Source organism: Raphanus sativus, chromosome 4, assembly GCF_000801105.2.
Source record: "Raphanus sativus cultivar WK10039 chromosome 4, ASM80110v3, whole genome shotgun sequence".
Lineage (NCBI taxonomy): Eukaryota > Viridiplantae > Streptophyta > Magnoliopsida > Brassicales > Brassicaceae > Raphanus > Raphanus sativus.
The window spans coordinates 33,338,965-33,362,579 of NC_079514.1; the positions used below are offsets into that span (position 1 = coordinate 33,338,965).

General features: G+C 30.2%; 2 protein-coding genes across 2 annotated transcripts; both read left to right on the forward strand.

Moving 5' to 3' along the window:
- The first annotated feature begins 2,344 nt into the window (after window positions 1-2,344).
- Window positions 2,345-4,020, forward strand: LOC108848453 (auxin-responsive protein IAA8). The gene is made up of 6 exons (XM_018621820.2): window positions 2,345-2,505; window positions 2,649-3,029; window positions 3,107-3,336; window positions 3,403-3,544; window positions 3,628-3,689; window positions 3,775-4,020. Exons 2-6 carry the CDS (start codon window positions 2,686-2,688, stop codon window positions 3,810-3,812), a joined length of 816 nt encoding a protein of 271 aa, XP_018477322.2. The 5' UTR covers window positions 2,345-2,505; window positions 2,649-2,685; the 3' UTR covers window positions 3,813-4,020.
- Window positions 4,021-19,327: 15,307 nt separating this feature from the next.
- On the forward strand, window positions 19,328-21,636 carry LOC108855726 (E3 ubiquitin-protein ligase WAVH1). Its single transcript, XM_018629605.2, has one exon. It carries the CDS (start codon window positions 19,482-19,484, stop codon window positions 21,507-21,509), a length of 2,028 nt encoding a protein of 675 aa, XP_018485107.2. The 5' UTR covers window positions 19,328-19,481; the 3' UTR covers window positions 21,510-21,636.
- The last annotated feature ends 1,979 nt before the right edge of the window (window positions 21,637-23,615 follow it).

The following is a 23,615-nucleotide window of genomic DNA, read 5'->3' on the forward strand; positions in this document are numbered from 1 at the left end:
TTTATCTAGAATTCACTAAAACCCCTTATATAATATAACAAAAACAAAACGACTAAAGATATATATAGCTGTGTTTACATATCCCCTAGTCTATATTTGAGAAGTGATTTTGACATGTGTCATCACCATATTAATTTTGAAAGAAAAATTATGACATGGCACACTAACATTGATGACATGTCATAAAATAAATTATGACATGGATATTTACATTTAGTATTGATTTATATTTAAGATAATTTTTAAAAATATGGTAATAACTTATAGATCATTATGACATATTTACATTTAATATTGATTTATATTTAAGGTAAAATTTTAAAATATGGTAATAACTTATATATCATAATTAATATAACAATAAATAATAAATTAAATAGAAATATAATAATAATTAAAATTTCGAAATATTATTTAGCTATATTTTATAAGTATATAATTTTTATTACAAAAACAATTCTTCAAAATACTAAGCATTTTGAAAAAAAAAAAATTTATTTAAATAATGACATGGACATTTACATTTATTGTTGATTTGTATTTTTAGTAAGTTTTTAAAATATGGTAATAACTCATAGATCCTATTAATATAGCAATAAATAATATAATGTTATAAATAAAAATATAATATTATTTTGGAATTTTTCAAAATTTAATTCTATTTTATAATTATTATTAGTAAAACAATTCTTCAAAATTATACAGTTTTTAAATGTAATTTTCTAATCCAATACTATTAGTTTATTTTTAATATCCATAAATTTTAGAGAATTATTTAGTTTTATGTTTTGATAATTATACACTTAACAAAATTTTCTCTTGCATTTACAAAATTTGATTTAATATATTTTAACAAAAATATATAAATTAAAGAATATTTCAAAATTGTAATTTTAAATATATAAATACATATTGCTAAATATACATTGAATAAAAAATATTTTTTTAATCTTAAAGTTTTTTTTTGACATCTTAATATTAAAGTTTTACATATGATTAAATTAACATTATATATTGTAAGCAAATAATAAAATCAAAAATTAACAAAATCAAAAATTAACAAAATTTGTATTTTAAAATAAATTTAAATTTTAAAACTTTTAGTTCTGCACATGGTGCAGGAAGACACCTAGTTACTGTATATATGTGTTTGTTAGTAGAAAAGAATTGATATTTAAGTACCTATATCCTACTTTTGATACATATTATAGAAACAATTTTTTTCTATTATATAAACATATTATAGAAACAAATTGTAGCTTAAAACTGTTAAATAGACTATTTTGACGTATATGATAAATTATAAAAAAGAATTATTTGTTTTTAATATGCGTGCAAAATTCTTTTATATCTATGAATATTTTTTATATTATTTAAAATCACAGCAAAACTGCTATTTTGTATACATGCAGTTTTCTATCTTTCCTTTTATAGATAAAATGAAATGGTAAACTAGTAGATAAACATTTCAGTTAATTAGTAACTAAATATCGGATTAGGTACAAGAAATACAGCAGGCAAAACCAAGTTCAGTTGCTGCTTTATTGTCGCTCGCTTCTTTCATCCGTCTCCTTTTATAATTTCACAGTCCATTAACTAATTAATACTAATAACTTATCTCTACTTTTACACTATATAATTGTTTCGTAATTTCCCAATTTACCCCTTGGTTTTGTTGCTCTGTCTTACTTTTTTTCTTTACTAATATTCATTGGGAAATATTGCCAAATTTCAGGCAGACAAAATATCAACCGATATGTGGTCCCATAACTATTAAAACTAAGTTATATAAAAATATTAATTTATAGGTATTTTAGACCGCTCAGACTCTTAAATCATTAGGATGGTCCATTGGTCCTATTTCTATTTTAATCATTTTCTTAGCTTCATCCACGAAAATAATCTGATAAATATTATCTTGAACGTTATCTTGATGAAACATAAAACATGTACTAATACAAATGATATATTATGAAACAAATATAGATTGTCCAGTTCAAAAAGAAAAACAAATAGGTTGTCGACAAAAAAAATGAAAACAATAATAAAACACACGCACGTTATTTGTGGACCAACAAAAAAAGAAAGCAAGGACAAAATGGTCATTACGATACTTTTAATTTTAAAAATATATATTTATAGAGCTTCGTTCCAAACAAGAAACCTGAAACCATGTTACCTGTAACAACGACATGTATTTATTATTATACTCCTCCCACGGATCCAACGTCTCAGACTCTTTTCTCATCTACTCATTCTCAACCGTCGGATCTCTATCTTTTCAAAAGAGCCCTTGCTTTTTGTATTTTATTACCAAAACTGCCACTCCTTCCATTTTTTGTTCTCTTCTCTCTTGTTCTTGAATGTTGCGCTTTTGTTATATCATTTTCCATGGATGGACCTTGACCTCTGCTTCCCTTCTCTCTCCTGATTTCGTTCGTGCACTCACTCTCTCTCTCTCTTCGTTAGTTTGATCTTCTACTGTGTTCCGTCTTCTCTCTCCAGGTACTTCTACTATAAGCTTCACTTAGGTTAACATTCAAGAACAATAAGTTTCAATGTAGATCGTTGCTGCTTGAACTGTGTTGAGTTTGAGAAAGTTTCTTCATGCAATCTTGTTGGTTTGTTCTTGTAATGATGCTAAGCAGATAAAAAGACAAGTTGTGTAGCAAACAAAGAGATCTCATGTCTTATCGATTGGAAAGTGTGGACAAGGAGGGTTTGGGTACATCACCTGGTCTGAAGGAACGCAACTACTTCGGTTTGTCTGATTGCTCCTCTGTTGACAGCTCAACCATTCCCAGTGCTGACAAGAAGAGCAGCAGCCTCAACTTCAAAGCTACAGAGCTAAGGCTGGGTCTTCCTGACTCTCAATCTCCTCAGAGAGAAACTGATTTCGGTTTGCTGAGTCCGAGAACTCCTGATGAGAAACTTCTCTTCCCGCTGCTCCCTTGCAAAGACCATTCTGCTTCAGGCAACAAAAGAGGATATCTTGCTAAGAGTGGCTCCAACAATGCACCTGCTGCCAAGTGTGTAATGAATGCCAACTAGTCTATGAGTTTGTTTATGAGTAAATGAACTTAAATGTTATCATTTGGTTTTGTAGGGCACAGGTTGTTGGTTGGCCTCCAATCAGATCCTTCAGGAAGAACACAATGGCTTCTTCTACTTCCAAGAACACTAATGAGGTTGATGGGAAACCTGGTCTCGGCGCTCTGTTTGTGAAGGTGAGCATGGATGGTGCTCCCTATCTGAGGAAAGTTGATTTGGGAACCTACACTTGCTATCAACACTTGTCTTCTGCACTTGAGAAGATGTTCAGCTGCTTCACTCTTGGTGAGTTCAAAATCAAACTCTTGATTACAAAGAAATGAAACAAGAACAGTGAGTTTGTGATCTCAGGTCAATGTGGACTTCATGGAGCTCATGGGAAGGAAAGAATGAGTGAGGTGAAGTTGAAGGATCTTCTTCACGGATCAGAGTTTGTGCTTACTTATGAAGACAAAGATGGTGACTGGATGCTTGTTGGAGATGTCCCTTGGGAGTAAGCTTCTCTTGAACTAAAGATGGACCAAACATGAGCTGAAAAGATGGTTCATTTATGAGTTGTTTGTTCCTTACTTGCAGGATATTTACTGAAACGTGTAGGAAATTGAAGATCATGAAGGGCTCTGATTCTATTGGTTTAGGTAAGATCCATTCTTTTTTTGCCAAGCATCTTCCTCTGATATCTCTGAATACAAAACCTAATGGCTGTTGGTTTGCTTTGTTCAGCTCCAAGTGCAGTGGAGAAATCGAAGAACAAAGATTGAGAGGCTCAAAACAAAACATTATGCACAGTTCCTCCAATGTTTCAGTCTTCTTAAACTGATGTGTGTTTGAAAACTCTTGTCATCTAGTCTTTTACTAATCTGTGTTTGTTAAGACTTCGGAATCTCTTTTGTGCTTGTTTAGAACAAATACACTTGCTCTGATGTGTGTTCAGTTTTAATTTTCAAGACTTATATTTATGTTTCAAAATATTTATAGCTTGCTATTCTATTTTTAATATATATAAAATTAGTTCAACCAAAAACACTCTTTCATTCTAGATAAAAAAAAACTCAGCTCTCATAGAGGGTCAAGAACACATTTCTACTCCGATGTAAGTATGAGTCACTGAATTTGGTAGATTAGAACCAAATGCTTTTGTACCAGTTAATACTTTTTCACTTGTTTCTGCTGCAATAATGTTCATCCACATGGTTTTTAATTAAATTTCGATTTTATATATACAGTCGCTATTTTAATTTTCTCACCAAGCGTGAAGACCAACTTTTTCTTGTCTCTAATTATATTCAAAGCTTGATTTGTTTACTGTTAGCACAAAAGTCTCTCAAGTGATAATTAGGATAAAAGTTGGTTATTAGTGGGTAATCCTGTATATGTAAAGACTACTAAAGAGCCTTTTTCACACAAAGTGGAATACCAAATCATGATATTTTAGTTTATCCAAGAAGAATCCTGGATTAACTTTAGACTACTCCCAATAATTCACCTTCTAGATTTAGGCAAACCTCTTCTCTATGGCTTGAGTGCCCCAATGTTTATCCATACAATTCTCTTGTATTTTTTTTTACATTTGTAATTTTGTAGTACTTTTTATTATTTTTTTTTCAAAAATCTGTGTAAATTTGGTTCAACATGTCAAAAATATTTTTTTTGCCAGTAACAGGTAATTTTTCACTTTCCCTTCCTGCTGTGTTGATACACATATTCTTTAATCTCACATATTTTTTTCGAGAAAATCGTATAAAAAATCTTCAAAGTGACAATCATTGACACTTTAAACGTTGAACTTATTTAATAAGTAATTAAAACCTTCATACTAATATTTGTATCATAAAAGCCTTTCAATATGATTTACTTGTACATCAAGTAAAAACTGTAACCAATACTATTCAAAATCGATAACATATTAGTTCATTTTTAAGTATTTAAGAAATTTTATTCATAAAAAAGGAATTTTATTCATAAAATAAATATAAAAATACAGAAAAATTCATTAAAAAAATCTCAAAACAAATCATAAAAAGTCAATAAATTTTAAGAAAATCAAAAAAACATATTTATATTATTTTATTACTAAAATAGATATATAGTTATATAAAATTCATAAAATTCATAAAAAGTTAAAAAAAATCATAAAATTTACAAAATAAAAAATTCACAAAATATTTATATTTTTATTAATAAAATAAGTATAAAATATCAGAAATCATAAAAGGCAAAAAAAATCATAAAATCACAAAAATAAAAAATTCACAAAAATCAAAATAAAATTTTATATTTGTTTTATAAAAAATCAGAAAATGCTGTATTTTAGTGTTTATTGGTTGAGGATTTTCTGGATTTTTGTTCCTAGTAGTAGCGTGCCTTAAGGCTGTGCTGTAAACAGGCTACCCTCAACCTATCATTATTATCCATTCTTCCATTTGTTTCACAATCCTGAACTTTCCCAAATTCAATCAACATACACACATAACATAACAAATAAAAAATCCAAAATAGCAGTCAGTTTCTGGATTACGATTGGTCTAACTCAGATTAGAACAATTATTTATCTTCAAATCTTCAAATGAACCAAATCAAAGCAAACAAATTAAAGTCCAAGTTTTAGCAGCTATTCACAAACCCTATATTAATCTAGGTAAAAAATCTAGAAAATCCCTAACCAACAAACACTAAAATATAATGTTTTCTGAATTATTTATAAAACAAATATAAATTTTTATTCCCGAATTCATATTTTTAGTTTTATTTTTTTATCTATTATTTTATGTTTATTTTATTTTATTTTTATTTTTCGAATTTATTTTATTTTTGTAAATTTGTTTTGAATTTTTTATGAGTTTTATAAATTTTATATTTTCTGTATTTTTATATTTATTTTAATAATAATATTAGATAAATATTTGTAATGATTTTTTATTTTTGTGAATTTTTAATGACTTTTATGATTTGTTTTGAATTTTTTTTTACGAATTTTGTTTTTTCATTATTTTTATATTTATTTATTGATATCATTTAAATATTTTTTTTTGAAAAAAACAAACCTGACATGTCATCGATTTTGAACAGTATTGGTTACAGTTTTTACTTGATGTAGACAAATTGAAAGTTTTTTTTATGATACAAGTGTCATTTTGAAGGTTAAAATATTTGTTAAATAAATTCAAGATTTAAAGTGTTAGTGATTGCCATTAGACCTCAGAAAAATAACCGGAACCGAAGAATCGAATCGGAACCGAATCGAAATACCCGAAATCGGAAACCTGACCGAAACCCTCAGATATCTGAATGGTTTCTATATTTTTATATCTGAAATAATCGAATTTAATATATAGAAGTATTAATTATATATATAACATAACTAAATATATATTTTTAATTTAAAAATCTATAGAAAATATATGAAAATAGTTGAGGATAACTAAATTATTATAAAGTATTCGAACTATCCGAAAGTATCTGAAACTAACTGGATAGTTCTATTCGAAATATCTATAATCCAAAATATCCAATTTTTTTTACTTAAATCATCTTATTTATTTGATATTTTATTCTAAATAACTTATATTTTACCTTAACTACCAAACTACCTGAACTATCCAAACCCAAACCGAAACCAAATAAGAACCAATTTTTTTTTACATATTTCTGGCTTTTAATTTTACTATCTGAATCGAATCGAACCTAAATAGTTCAAAGTAGTAAATAGATATTCTAGCTCTCCATCTAAACTACCCGAAATATTCAACCAAACCGAAACGATATCTGAATTACTGAGACCTAGTTGCCACTTTAAGAATTTTGATGCGATTTTCCCGATTTTTTCCCTTTAAGCAAATAGAGATCAATGTCAACGAGTCTTATCAAAGGAGGGGAAAAGTGGCTAAGCACATATATATCACTTCTAAGTGACTTTCTTTGTGGTTAGTGCACTTCATCATTGACTTCGTTAGGAACAATTATGTAAACCACACTTATACATGTCTTCTTATTGGTGCTTTCCTCATACCAACTAAATAACTTTTTATTAGATCCAAATCATTTTAGATGCTTATCATATTTGACTTTGGTTGTAATGTTACTGTCAAGATCAGAAAATGTTCTTTTTTTCTTTTTTGATAACCGTGGGGATCCACCGACCGAAATCAACTGACTAATTCCACGAAGCTCGCAGCAGCCACGTATTCTTACCATTTAAGGCAGTTCTGGTGGTCAGCGGAGATCTAACGTAAGGGAATTTGCAAAAATCACCAGTTTGACAACCATAATTTGCATGGATCATTTATGGCTTGATGATTCTTTCATGCGTTATTTATTTTTTGACAAAATAAATCATCAATGGACATACAACATATGTATTTGAGGATACTATATAGATAATTTTCTTGGTTAATAATCATTAGATTTTTGTAATTAAATATATACAATATAATCATGTTAAAACTGCAAAATATTAACAAATTTTATAAATATATATAATGAGAAACAAATATATAAAAACCCCAAATTGAATACAATGAAGTATAATAATTATAACAAGCATATAACTATAGAAATATATATATCAATGTAAAATAGTTAATATATAAATATGAAGCTAAATTTATGTGTCGAAGAATGTAGAATACATAACTATAAAAATAGAATGATAAAATCTAAACAAACGAATATAGAAAATACCGAAAATAAATTGAATAAATTTAAGTACGGTAATAAAAATTAAATAGCCGACAGAAATTAAAAGAACTTTGTAGAGTTTTAGATCATTTTCTTTAGGTTTTAGCTTGATTTGAGATTGTTTTCGAATTGTTTCGTTTTACAGGTGTGTATGATATCAATCAAGACACAAATACACAAAAGATTTTGGTCACCTGGTGTTCGCTGATCTACTCGCTGAACAATGTTTGGTGAATCTATGAAAAACAGTTTATACAAGGAATTTAAGCTCACTTATCGTATCCTTTATAAATCCGCAAATCACTGCCGGAATAATCTAATCGGACTGATCTTCGCCTCTGCAATTTTGTCGACCTTCAGCGTTATGATCTTGAGCTAGATCACTCGTCTCTCTGTTTTTCTCTGTTCTTGATCATATTCTTTGCCACTAGCTACAACTTAAGGATTCATGTAAATGCTAGTGTACTGTTATCACTATGTTACTATAAAAGTCATAAAAACAGGAAATTAACCCCCTAAAAGAGTAGATAAACAAGAATTATAAAACTGGTTGAGGCAGGAGAGCGATTCACATGACTGGAAGGCATTTTCCCAATATTCTCCTGAACTTGAAGAGAATGACACCAATGAATATCCGCTTTCGAAAAGAAAAACTCGTATTAAGGCGGTTCAACATAAATATTGTGGTGTTATGTTATTCAAATTTCCATAAATATGTTAAACGGAGAGAGACCATTATTTAAGCTGAGACTTCCTTGAATAAGGGTTCTCTTGCGTTGGGTCATTGACTGTCTCAAACCATAGATGAATGAGCACCACTAAGCTATCATGTCTTTTTTTTGTAAAAGGCCTTCGAAAAGCTATCATGTCTTGCTTTTTTATATTTAACTACGTTCTTGTTTTTTTTTCCTGTTTTTTTTGGACAACCACTACGTTCTTGCTTTAGAGATCTTTTAAGACATCTGTTTAAAATAAATTTAAGGGTCCAGGCGAATCTTTATGGTATAAATGTAGGAGCGTTGTATATATCTCTAGTCTGTAGTCAATGGATTCAGAAGAATATTGGTCCCAGTGAAATGGAAGCTAGTGGCTATTTTTCTTTTCGTTCGAAGGGTTGAAAGAAAATTAAGATTCATGAGGTCCCAATTTCTGCAAAATGACCGATAAATATTGCACCCACCACCCAGTGAGAAAAATATACACCTTCAAAAATAACGATAAGAAAATCATTGACATCCACCTGCTATATCCAACTATTCTTACATTTGGGCATTTGGTTTACAAAGATTTGTTTTCTTAGCTTATAACTTAAGTATCTAGGGATAAATGCAGTTTTAGACTGTTTTTCTTTTACTTATTTTTGGACTGGTCTTTCCTATCAAGATTTTTGTTATTAATCTATCTTATTAAAACAGAAACATTCTGTTGGACTTAACATTTATTTTGTAAGTTTTTAAATTAAATACACTTTTATACTTTATAGTTAAACTTGCATTAAATCATTAATGTTTCTTTCTTTATACTATTATCCATGTTTCCAAACAATATACTTATTTTTATACTATTATCAATGTTTTCAAACAATATATTTTTTATACTACTATCAATGTTTCCAAACAATACAATAATTAATCTTAGTTATTTTATATCTATCATTTTCTCTTTAAAATTTTGTAGAAACGTCATAATTTCATAAATTGCAAAATAATAAACTTTAAAATTTGGATTATAAGATTACAGATTATGAAACTACTATAATTTAAATCAAATTAGATTACATATCGGTCATCCAACAGTTCAATCGGTTAGTCTCGGATTTTAATGATTTTTTTTTAATATGAATATTTTAAAAACCTAAATTGAATTGTCAGATCTCCGGATTAACCGGTATAATCACAATCGGGTTGAATTAAAAATACTGATTTAAATGCAAAAATATTCTAAATACACTCTTTAAAATTACCAAAATATTTGTTATATTATTAGTGAAATTTTTCATCGTAAAATATTCCGCGCTTCCAAGCGCGGATCAAAATCTAATTTGTTTTGTTTCCGAACAAAATGAGAGAGCCATAAAGCTCAAAACAACATAAGATATGATGTTTCATGATATAAAATTATATATGGATACGACATTGTATGCCATTATTAATTACAAATGTTTAATGGTTACCAATATGATTTGATTGTCTTACCGATCAGTGAGGTCCTACGTTGTGATTTTATTGTGTGGTGAAAAAAGGGTTAGATTAGTGTGTTGTTATTTTATTTTTGGTTTTAGAAAAGAAATATTTAGATATGGATCGAAATATAGGTGTGGAGAAATTTGATGGATATGGTTCAACGTAAATGATATTTACAAAGTTACACAAAGTTATTTGGGCCAGAAAAAAAATAATATTTTGGCAAAGCAATTTTCGTTCTTTAAATAATTTCAATTTTAAAGTTTAGCCAACTTAAAAAAAATCATGCATACGTAATACGTAAATATCACTAATTAACTAACTCAGATTTAACTAAATTCATTTTTAATTGATTACTATAATTCACAATTTATGGACCACGTCTTATATCTAATACTTGACTTTGAAAAACTTATAATGGATCAGTCCATAGATCATATGGTGTGTCTCACAAAACATTTCTTCTAAGCTGTGTATCTAGTCAAATTATTCTTATTATATACACTCTAAAGAGCCACTATCTTCTCATCATTGCAGTCAATTCTTTTAATCGTACCCACAAAGATACATAATTGTATATTAGTTATGTTTGTTTTGCGTACTTAATTCACTATTTTCTTAACAAAAGACATACATTATTGTCGAAGACAAAGTAATATAGACAGAAGAGTATACAATTGGTTAGATATGAAGCTATAAACTATATTATCCAGCTTTTTGTTTGACTAGTCGTCTATGATTTATCAATTGAGTCTAAATAGAATTTGAATTTTGTGGTGACGCCATACAGCAATTAATTCACACTGCTAATACGAATTTTATTCATATATTGAAATCTAGAGATACAAAGTGTAGCTTCAGACGGTTCTAAGTTTTACATCATATTTGATTTTTGCCAATGAAAACAAAATATATACTTCCTCCGTTTCAAATTATTTATTGTTGTAAAACAAATTTTTTGTTTCAAAATAAGTATCGTTTTATGATTTCAATGCAAAATTTATAAATTATTCTAATATATTTTTCTATTAATTGAAATGTGGTTAGATGTATTGGTAATGATATTTTTATCTAGTAAATATATAAAATTAAATATTTTATTAATATGTGTGTTAAAATCTAGAATGACAACTAAAATAAAACGAAGGAAGTATTTATTAAATATATATTATGGAATACTATTAGTTAGTAGACAATAAAACAAAAATGTATTTCAACATCAAACAAAAAAAAATATAATATTTAAAGTTTTATGCTTTTTAATTTTTGTGGGAAAAAATATTATGCTTTTTTACTTGATAAAACGATACTCCATTAAAATATGTTTTTATGTGTTTGTGAATTATGACCGAGTGTATACTTACTGGAAGCCCTATAACAAAGACTTTGTTGTATACGATGCAAAGAACTTTGCAGTTAATCATTACCAAAAAACTGCAACTGTCTAGTAAAAATCACTACAAGCTCATATGCACAATAACCGTAGTGTTATAGACTCTTTGTTCTTTCACTGAAATTCTGCCAAATTGTCAATATGTCCATTTCTTTGTATTTTACAGATTTTCTGAACGATTTTCATACATTTAAAAAAAACATCTCGAATTATGCCATGTTTTATTAGTCCGATCCAAATCTTCGCATGTAAACGTCTCCAAATCTTGGATATTACACTTATTTATGAGGATCATATATGTAAAAAAATTTCCGTTATTTATGAATGCCTTTTAAATATATATATTATTTTCTTATTATATATATAATATAGATAAATGTCGGTCAAGAAATGCCAAAAAAATGTTGGGACATAAAAGTATATAGTAGTATAGTTTTTTTTTTTTTTTTTTGCAAAAATTTTTCTATTTAAAACTGAGAGTTTACAAAACATACAGCTATTTGCTAAATTATTCTTAGCATTTAGGGAATAACCAATACAAAAGAGTCGAGAACAAAAGCAAAGGAGCCCAAAAACCGCTTAGAATGAGCTTAGCCCAACCGTCTCAAGGTGCGCACATGAACTAAGACATGATGGAGAGCTGAAGATACCCGCTTGCACCACCTGAACTAAGCCAATACTTGAGAGGACAGAAGAAGCTACCAACGCACAGAGACCAAGCAACCCAACACTGAAGACCGAGCAACCTCTAAATGGCTCAAACCCCATTGGTTTGAATAATAGTAGCAAACCCACATCACGCAACAAAGTTTTCATTGAGAAGATTACCTGGACAGTTAACATAACTGCTTCGTGGAGGAGATTGCACATGGATATAACGATGCATCAGAAGTGAAAACCTGAGGAGGGTCAAGATGTTGGTGGCGAGAAAAGATGCACAGGCCGCAATCACTAATCTGAACCTATCAGTGCGGCAAGAGAAAAGGCACAGATGCTGACTAGGTCACTAACTAGGACCCAAGGCAAACCCAACCGAGAATCATCCAGAGCAAAAACCCATCCCGCAACGACGACAGATAAGCCGGAGAGAGACAATGGGAAACCTTTGGCAGAAACATAACACATCAACAAGGTTATAGCGGCGAGAAAAGATGCACAGACCATCCCGACGGCAAGATAAGAGCACAGATCAGGCTTGTTTTGTGGAGAAACTGACTGCAGAGACGCTCATCTCATCCAAACTTTGCAAAATCCAGATCTACTCAATGAACACGAACACAACACGGAGGCGAGAAACAGAGAAATACGAAGGTACTGGAGAAGACAGAGACTAGCAAGAGACACCAAACTAAGAAGAGGCTGGAAATACCGCTAAAATAGGAGAGAAACACCACCACCTCCTTGTCGAAACTTGGAAATAGAGGAAACTCCTACGCCTGAACCGCTAGGGAGAAGCGCGAACGCTCGCTGGAGACAGAAGCTAGGAGAAGGAGACTTTAACCGAAGTCTCCAAACTCAATCTACGAACAAATCATGGCCGGTAAGTCCTCAAATCCGGATGAATTCGAGTAGATATGAACCACCAGTCACCAGAACTAAGATCCCGACGCATATCTCAGGCTCTACCGGGAAAACAGCACCATCCTCCTCAGTTCAACGCCAAGAACACAGTCAACATAACGATACAGAGGAGAAAAGAAAAACAGAGAGGAGGGGAAGAGAAGAGCACAAGGAGAAAACGCTTAAGCCCAACTCCTCCCCGACAGAATCAATTGACGGCGGCGGTTAGGGTTTGAAGATGGTGGGGAGAGACACTAGAGAGAGTTTTCTTTTGTTGAAAATATATAGTAGTGTAGTTTTATATTATTGAAGATCTTGAATACGTTAAAAAAGATCTTGAATACAATTTCTAAATCTTCTTGAGAGTTCAAATGATAGAAAGCTACATTTACTAGCAGTTCTAACTACGAGCTTCATCATGTAACTAACTCTGTATAAAATCCTTTCACTAATATTAACAATCGAATAAGTTAAATTACCTTCTCTCGTCCTCTATTCAGGTTTTCAACAATAGAATATACGAACTTTCAACAAACAAACTACTAAACGAGAAGCCTTTAGTCAAAAAAAAAACAACTAAACGAGATAATTATTGGAATTTTTTCATAAAAGATTATCGAAATTTTAAAATAAGTTCATTAATTTTCATATTCCAGTATGAGAATATAAATAATTTCAAATATCTTTTAGTCATCAGCTTATTTCATATTTATGGTAATATATATCAATATTTTCATATCCTTTAATTAACTATTTGCATTATATTTACTGCGCACAACTATATAAGTGTGTTCTTTTCATTAACTAATTGCATTGCTTACACACGAATTATGACAATAATATGTTTGGCATATCATTAACGCAAGAAACACTTGTTAGTGCTTAAACTGTGGCTAGATTACTCTGTTTATATACTTATCTTAAGACTACTACTACACGTAGATATACGTCTGGTCCTGCCTGGAACATGCAAAATAGCCAAACACGTAGGTTTGGCATGCAATGTACGTTAAAAGCTGTAACAAAACAGACAAAAAAACAAGAAAGATTAGGAGGAAAAAGTGATACGTAGCAATAACTCATAAATAATTGACATGGATAGAGATAAAAATAAAAATGGACCGACCCATTTGAACAACTTTAAAATGTACAGGGTACACAGACTAGAAACAGTAGCTATGGTTTCTTTGGCGTATCTGTAATAAATTGTTCTGGGGATCTTCGTCCTATCTCCATGCCATTCACTATCACTACGTTCATTTATTGATGCTTCATTATCTTCTTTTGTTTTTTCGCCGATCCCTTATTTAATTCGTTCCATATTCTATAGCATTGATTTTTTTTAGTAGTAGGTCGACATTTTTTTGGGTTTTTAATGTGAGTCATGTGACTATAACACTTTTATTATGTCCTTGGAGATATTTATTAAAAAGTGCATTTTGATTTATTTGATGTGTGCCATAATATCTTTAGTGTTTAATTTGGAAATATGATCGTCATTACTTGTATTTACATTAAAACTCTAATTTGTTGAAAAAACCCTTTTTCAAAAAAAAAAACAACTCTAATTTGTTGAAATTTTCCATTGAAAACAAAATGTACGTACACTTTCTCAAAAAAAAATGTACATACAATTTTTTTATGATAACTCTCCACTATTAAACAGTGCATCTATACCCCATAACAATATGAGCTAAGGCCAAATCAAATAGTGTAAATACTTCAGATTAATACAACTTGGGATATATGCACTAACTAACCTTACATTTTTTATTAATTAGGTGAATGACATTGACTTTTGTGTAAAAAAATTGGTGGTTGATTACAATTTAACCCACAAATTATTAAATTAGTAAATAATCTAACACGATATTTTACCAAATATTTTGTTATTTTATATTCTCTTAGTTTCTGAATAAGTATCATTTTGATATTTTTATATAAATTAAGAAAGTGATAAAAATATGAAATATATAAAATTGTTATTAATTATATTTCTCTGACCACTAATATTTGAAATAAATAAAATTATTTATAAAATCAATGCAGTTGGAATTTATTTTAAGCTGAAAATAAATATAATTTGCAATGGAATTATAAAGTGATATTTTTGTCTAACAAAAAAAAAGATTAGAATGATATTTATTATGAAACATATGAAATAATGAGTAATAGTAGGAACTAAACAAAATTATGGGTGGTGAAGAATTCAGCATTTTATCACGTTTTACTTCATATGTTTTATAATAAGCCTTATTCTAATTTTTTCTTTTTGTTACACAAAAATGTCATTTTATAATCCAATGCAAATTACATTTATTTTCAGCTGAAAATAAATTACAAACTGCATTGATTTTATAAATAATTTTATTTATCTTAAATATTACTATTAGTTAGAAAGATATAATTAATAACAATTTACATATATTTCTTTTAATTTCTTAATCGGCGTAAAAATGTTAAAATGATATTTATTTAAAAATGAAAGGAGGGAGTCTAACCCTCATGGGTTTCAGCACTAGTTAAGCCATAAATGTCTGAACAAATGTAGTTGGTATTTTCTATTCATCAGGTGATGACTTATCGGATCAAATCTCGATTCGAACATTGAATGTGTTGCATGGATCGATGTATAAATAATTTTAATGGCGCACATCCATATTCAATAGTCGAATATCAATGCAATAATGCATTTACACTTTCACTGAACTGTATTAACCCAATCATATTTTCTCATATACTGCCTTCAATTCCGTCAAAGATCCAACAGAGTTATTCAAAGAAAATAATTAGCATATGCTCTTCTAAGTAGGGATGGCAAGGAGCGCACAGCAGCAAAAATTTCGGTATTTGTAACTAATTTCGCGCTTTACAGATATCTAATTCTTTTTATTAATTTTACTTTGAAAAATATTAAAAAGTTTGTATATATTTATGAATATTTACGGATATTTTATATTACGATTTGTCCAACACACTAGAAAATAATACAACTTTATAAAGATTTTATTTTACTTTATTAATTTAATACTTTTATAAAATGATGAATAAAATTTATTAAATTTTATGCTAAAATAAATTAAAATAAAATTTTATATTAAAAAGTTTGTGTTTAATCATATATACACATGTATTTTGATATATGTTGGAGCATAACAAATATCAGTCACTTCAAATTTTAGTATTTGTGATTGAATTCGTTTTTGACGAATACTAATTTTTATTATTTGTTTTGTTCTAATAATTTACAGATATCCATAATTTAAATCAAATTAAAACGAATAATAATTCAAATCAGATTTAATGAATAAAATTTTGAATCCTAGTTGGTAAGTTGTAACTATGCCTACATTTTAAATCCCAAGTTTTACCATGTGAATTTTTTAATGATGCACCAACTACGAGAATACATATTTTTGTTGTTGTTGCTAAAGACCGAGACTAAATCACATTTATATTTATATAGTCTCTGTCATTTTAATTTTTTTTGTTACATAAAAATGTCATTTTACAATTCCAATGTAAATTATATTTGTTTTTAGCTAAAAGTTAATTGCAAATAACATTGATTTTATAAATAATTTTATTTATCTCAAACAATATTGGTCAGAGAAATATAATTAATAATAATTTACATATATTTTATCACTTTCTTAATATATATGAAAAATGTCAAAATAACACTTATTCACAAACATAGGGAGTATCTTTTAAAATTACGTGGTAAATAAGTTTAATTGTCTCACTATCATACAGAAATGTTTAACTCTCATTTAAAAAAATATTTTGAAGCAATTTTTAATTTAATTCCTCAGCCTGCTAAAACTCATTTTATTTGAATGGAAACCATTATCATCTAATTAATAATATAGTAAGTTAGGATATATTTCTACAATTTAGCGTTTTTTATTTGTGTGTAAAATATGTCAAATGATACTTTTATGAAATATGTAGTACCTGTTTTTTTTTAAGTTAGTATCAGTTGGTTAAATAGGCTTAACTAGAATTCTACCCGCGTTTTAAAAGCACATGATTTATTTTCTTTTAAAATTTTATAAAATTTGTTAATTATAAGATTATGTGTTGTTATATAAGATAATATGGTACATTTAAAATTGTGTTAATTGTTTCCATTTGAAACTAATCATAGATGTTAGATATGCTATAAAATTTTGTTTATTATATATATATATATATAGAAATTAATTTTTAAGAAGTTAATTTTTAGGGAAGACAAAAACGTGATCGCCTAGCGCGAAAAAAATATTGTATTAATTGTTTAATTTATTCAAAAGTATTACATTTACAGATATAATACTAAAGATATTCTTCACTGCATATTTTAATATTAAATTTTAATAAAAGTTAATATTTTTAATTACTTAGATGCATATATTTTTTCCAACAATATAAACATAAGTATAAGATGTAAAAATGAAAGTTTATGATTTTTTTAATTCCAAGATTTGAAAAATACACTACAAAAAGACACATCACTTAATTTGAATAAAAAATAAGTGATATTAGTTTTGATTATTTATTACCTGAAAAATAAAGTATATGTAATTGTTATAAATATCTAATTATTCCAAAAGACTGATTAAAAATAAATTTTCGATGGATATGCTAAATCTTTACCGAAAATACATGCTATAATTAATTAACATTTATAGTTTTGTTTTGCTTTGCTTTGTAAAGAAAACTAGAGTTTAACCCGCACATTCGTGCATGTGTTTTTTCATTTTATAAAATTTGAAATTATCATAACATTTTTGATATATGATTTACATTTTAATGTTATGTATTGTATAACTATTAAATTTTGTTGTTTAGGTTTCTTATTTTTATTAATATATAGTTATTTATTCTATGTATTTTACCTTTTATTATATGTTATTACATTTTTGAGTTTGGTACATATAATTCGAAATAGTAAAATTAAGAATATTCTTCAACATATGATTTTTGAAAAACATATAGCTGTAGAAAAAATTTCAACATATCTTAATAACTCTATTTTGGTATAAAATATTACGTAGTTAAAATTTTTTAACCCGTTTAATGGTAAATGATAATTATTTAAATGAAATCATTTTAAAGAAATTAAATAGGTTAAGTTATTAATTTAATTTATTTTTTCATATTTTTATATAATACTTATATTTTATATAATAAAGATTATGATTAAAAATTTATAAGCAATTAGCATAGAACTTTTTTGTTTATAATAAAAATTAATTAATATTTTTTATTAATTATTAAATTAATTAATTTAGAATTTAATATAAATGTTTTTAAAAGTTTAGTAGGATTTTCGAAATTAATTAATCTAGAAATTAATATAGATGTTTTCAAAAGTTTAGTAGGATTTTGTTAGCAGATTTTGTTATAGCTAAAAATAAAATTCAAATTTATAGGTAAAATTAATTTATTATTAATATTCTTATTGATTATTATGTGATATATGTAACTAATGAAATGTACCTTTTATGACTTCTAAATACTAGTTAAAAATGGTACTTCTCTTTTAATAGAGAAGATCATTTATTTAAACAAAATTATTTTTTAAGAAATTAAATAGGTTAATTTACTAATTTAATTTATTTTTTCATATTTTTATATAATACAGATTATAATGATAAATTTATAAGCAATTAGCATAGTACTTTTTTTTTATAATAAAAATTAATTAATATTTTATTATTAATTATGAAATTAATTAATTTAGAATTTAATATAAATGTTTTTAAAAGTTTAGTAGGATTTTCGGAATTAATTAATCTATAATTTAATATAAATGTTTTCAAAAGTTTAGTAGGATTTTGTTAGCAGATTTTGTTATAGCTAAAAATAAAATTCAAATTTATAGGTAAAATTAATTTATTATTAATATTCTTATTGATTATTATGTGATATTCTTATTGATTATTATGTGATATTCTTTCTCTTTTAGCAAAGAAGATTGTTTGGCATTAAAAATAAATATATTTGCTACCCTAAATATAGTGATAGCTCTTTTTTATTCTCACCAATAAACTCACATTTCTTTCTTTATAATATATACGATTAAAAATCGTTGATTTCAATAAATAGTTGTCAAAACAATTATAGTATTTTTAAAAAGATAATGACAGCGATTTGTAAATAATTTGAAAATTCTAAGGCAAAATTCTATTTTGGATTCTGATTTAATATTATAGATTAATAATCTACATCGATCCCATAAAGATTATTTCCTCATAATCATCGGTAGGGCTGAGATATACTGTAGCCCACAAGCTATATATGTTAAAGATTCATACCAAAAGTAGTGATTTCATTACAATTATTAACCATGGAGAAAGAAAAGCAATTAGAAATTCAGTAATTCACAACTTTAGCCTTTAGGGAGGTAAGTTATTCTTTAATAATCTCTATAAAATAAAATGAAAAAGCTTATAAAATCCACTTAAACCAATCCTCATTCTTCCACTATTATTGACAAAAAGGACTCCTTTTTAAATTCAACCCCCTCTCTTTCCCTTCATCTCACAGGAAAAGAAAAAAAAAACTCTCTCTGTCTGTCTGTCTGTCTGTCTGTCTGTCACTAACAAGAACGCACGACTCACAAGGCAAAAATGATAAGCGGCTGGAGAAGAGCCTTCTGCACTTCCATACCCAAAGAGAGACACCACGACAACGACAACGACAACGGTGTTCTTGATTCACCGGAAGATGATCAACGTTTCCGACACAAACCCTCGTGCAAGTTCGGTTTTTTCTCAACTCCAACCACCCCTCGCTCTGTTTCCGGCACCTACAGCCTCCGTTGTCGGACTTCCGCATCCACCTCCGTCGCCACCGCTACACCTTCTCCCTCTCTTCCCTCAACTCCAAAGCTAACGTGCAGAACAACCACCGCCGAATCAACTCCGACGAGAAACAGTAGTAGCCTCGTCTCTTCTCCGTCGAGCTTCTCCCTCCTCAAATCAAAACTCCGATTCAACAAGGCGAAGAGCGGCAACAAATGTGGAATCTGCTCACAGAGCGTGAAGCCAGGTCAAGGCACGGCGATTTTCACGGCGGAGTGCTCGCACACGTTTCATTTCCCCTGCGTGACGTCACGTGCAGCAGCGGATAATAACCGGCTAGTCACGTGTCCAGTTTGTGGATCTTCGCTTTTGCCTGAAACTCGAAATTACGGTAAACCGGATTCTCAAACCGGTCGAGAGACTAACCGGTTAAGAGTTTACAACGACGACGAGCCTTTGATTTCATCCCCGATGTCTCCCGCCGGTTTCCACACGATACTTGAGTCTGACGAAAACGAAGACAGCGAGTTCACTGGATTCTCCGTTAATACGCCGTCACCTTTAACGGCGAAGCTATCAACGGATCATTCCTTAAGAAACGTGGAGGTTACGCTCTCGCCGGAATCCGCGATCGTTGCGGCGGTGAAAGGCTACGAGACTTACTCCGTCGTCATGAAGGTGAAATCACCACCGTTCACGACGGCGCGTAGGTTACCGGTGGATTTGGTTATCGTTTTAGACGTGGCCGGGAGGAGGATAGAATCGCTGAAGCGAACGATGAGGCTCCTGATTTCGAATCTCAAGGAGACGGATCGTTTATCGATCGTCGCGTTTTCGTCTAGCTCGAAGCGGTTGTTGCCGTTGCGGAGGATGACGGCGAACGGGAGGAGATCGGCAAGAAGAATCGTGGATATCATATCCGTCTCCGGCTCCGGCGCCGGGATAGCTTGTAACGGCGGAGGAATGAGCGCGATCGACGCGTTGAAGAAGGCGGTGAAGGTGTTAGAGGATCGCCGGCAGAAAAACCCTTTCGCCGCCGTCTTCGTTTTAACGGACCGTCAAGCCCATCAGACTCAGTTGGCCCATTCTAAAATCCCCGTCGTGTGGCTCGGCGCGTGGGATCACGCGGTTTCGGAGGACGAGTTTGCGAGAAGTATCAACGGTTATTTGAGTTTGTCTGTTCAGGATCTCTGTTTGAACCTCGGGTTGGTTTCTGGGTCGGGTCAGGGAGAGATTACGGCCGTCTACTCTCTTTCGGGTCGACCCGCTTGGCTTGGAACCGGTTCGGTCCGGTTAGGTGATATGTACGCTGGAGAAGAGAGGGCGCTGCTCGTGGAAATCAAAGCGCCGGTTAGTTCTTCTTCCACTGCGAGTAGGTCCCACAGAATCCTGTCCGTTCGATCTCGTTACGTGGACCCCACTACTCAAGAGATAGGGAACCCGGAAGATCGGGCGCTTCTGATTCCTTATCCTTTAACCGTACGATCATCGTCCAATCCGAACATCGCAAGGCTCAGAAACCTCCACGTCAGCACCCGAGCCGTTGCGGAGTCTCGGCGGCTTATAGAGCGCAACAATTACTCCGGAGCTGAGAGATTGCTGACGTCAGCTCGAGCCTTGCTGGTGCAGTACGGCTTGAGCTCGAGTGATACGTGCTTACGTGGCTTAGACGCTGAGGTTGCGGATCTTAACGGTGTGAGAGCAAGACACTTGACGTCATCAACGGAGAGTTTGGAGCCGCTTACTCCAACGTCGGCTTGGAAAGCGGCGGAGAGATTGGCTAAAGTGGCGAAGATGAGAAAACATATGAACAGAGTCAGTGACTTGCATGGGTTCGAAAACGCTAGATTTTAGTTTTACTTTATTTTCCTGTTTTATATTTATATTTCCTTAACCATGGTTTAGAACTTGTGCGGTAATTTGGTACAAAACAAATAGAATGGTGCATAATGAACATATATACAATCAAGCTATCGTGTCATCCACTTGTCACCCTAAAAGTTGATGTACATTTTGTTTGTGAAAATTTTGCTTTAGGGCATTTTATCTGGACTGGATATTATGAACTATAACCGACAGAAAACAGTGAATTGGATTTGGTGTTAATTCGGGTCTAGTTTCTAACCAATGGATCAGATTTTCTTTTTTTTTTCTACACCAACGGAACATGTATTCAAATGACCTAATATTTTCTTCTCAAACCATACTTGCATTAATCTTAAATATGTTCACACTCTCACAAACGAAATACAAAGAGGCTTTTCCGAGCCAAACAAACAACAACAACAATAACATAACATACAGAATGGTGATACAAATCATAAAAAAGGATCATATAAAATCATATCACAACAACATCATAAGCTTCTTCAAAGATCGTATCTAATGTAATCCGTAGGACCACACATACTGCGCTATACGTACATAAAAACATTCGATGGGAAGAAAATCCTTACAATACTAACAAAATTTATTCACCCAATTCATTCCATATAGGAAGAAATATTAGGAAAGAAGACTGATTCAAACGACAGACAAACGGGAAAATATGACCCATCACATCCATATTCAGCGGGTTGAAGATGACAATAAGTTTCTCTTCTACCTGCCACCAAGAAAAGAGATACACGAACACAACACCAATAACCAGAATAGAACCCGTAGTAAAACTGCATACTGTAAATAATCGCACCAAAACGATATAAATACTACTAAAAGTCACAAAGGTATAACCAAATGAAACTACACCCATCGGTATATCACCAGCTTAAGTCCTAAACCTCAATTCTAAAATTACCCACACAAATATCTGTTTAGACCATTCCACAGTAACATAATAAATGGAAAATAAAAAGTTAAAATGACCATGAAAGACCTTATACAGAGGAGTAATAGAGAGGTCGAAACAATAACTGATTGAAGTCCAGTCGGCACATCCAAATAGAGACATGTATACGGTACCACATAAGATATAAATTCGTAGGCGAAGGAAGTGTCACTAGCGGACACAGAGGACCACCAGATCCACTATCACCACCATTCTTTGTCGCCATCCTGAATAGAGGCTTAAAAGTTAAGATTTAGGTAATAGTACGAGGAGATGGTCTCGAGAAGAGACATCCTCAGAAGAATGATGAAACATTATAGAATTAGAGGAATGTCACAATTTCGGGGAGAATAACCAAAAAATTATATTTTGAGTATTGTGAATATAGTTTTGGTAATTCATAAACTCTTTGTTTTATATTTTGAATATATGTTTAGATTTTTAAATATATTTTAACTATATATATAGTTTTTTATTTTTCTCATATTTTCAGATATAATTTAGTTTTTCGAATAAATTTATATATTTTAGGCAATATATACTTGAGCCGAACCATATTTTTTTAAAAAAAATTAGATAGTAAACAGTACCAAGACAAAAAATGACCGGAAGTCGACAGATACCTAACCGAAACACTTGCAAATCTTAAAATTGATCTATAGTTTTCTACTCCACAAATACGTAATCGAACGGGTTTTTTAATCTGATCAAACTGATCAAATAACTAGATCAAATCGAACATGTTATCAATTTCCAGGAATCAGAAACACTATATATTAATGATATTAACAAAAAAATATATCATTTTTGTATGCACGCTTAAAATATAAAATAGATGACAAAGAAATTAGTACCGTTGATCCGTTATCAATATCAGACTTAAGTTTACAAGCTTGAGAATAAGCTTATACATAATAGTTTATGGTTGCGAGTCTTGTGACACACATGCTTATGGTACCAGTTTAGGGTTGTGAGTCTTGAAACAAACATATTTTAAATGCTAAGAAAGCACTAATGCGAAACGAATGATGGTATTTGAATGAGAATCTGATCAAAGCTCTTGCATTTTTCTTGTTGTAAATTATACTCCCTCCGTTTCATATTAAGTGTAGTTGTAGGGAATTTTTTTCGTT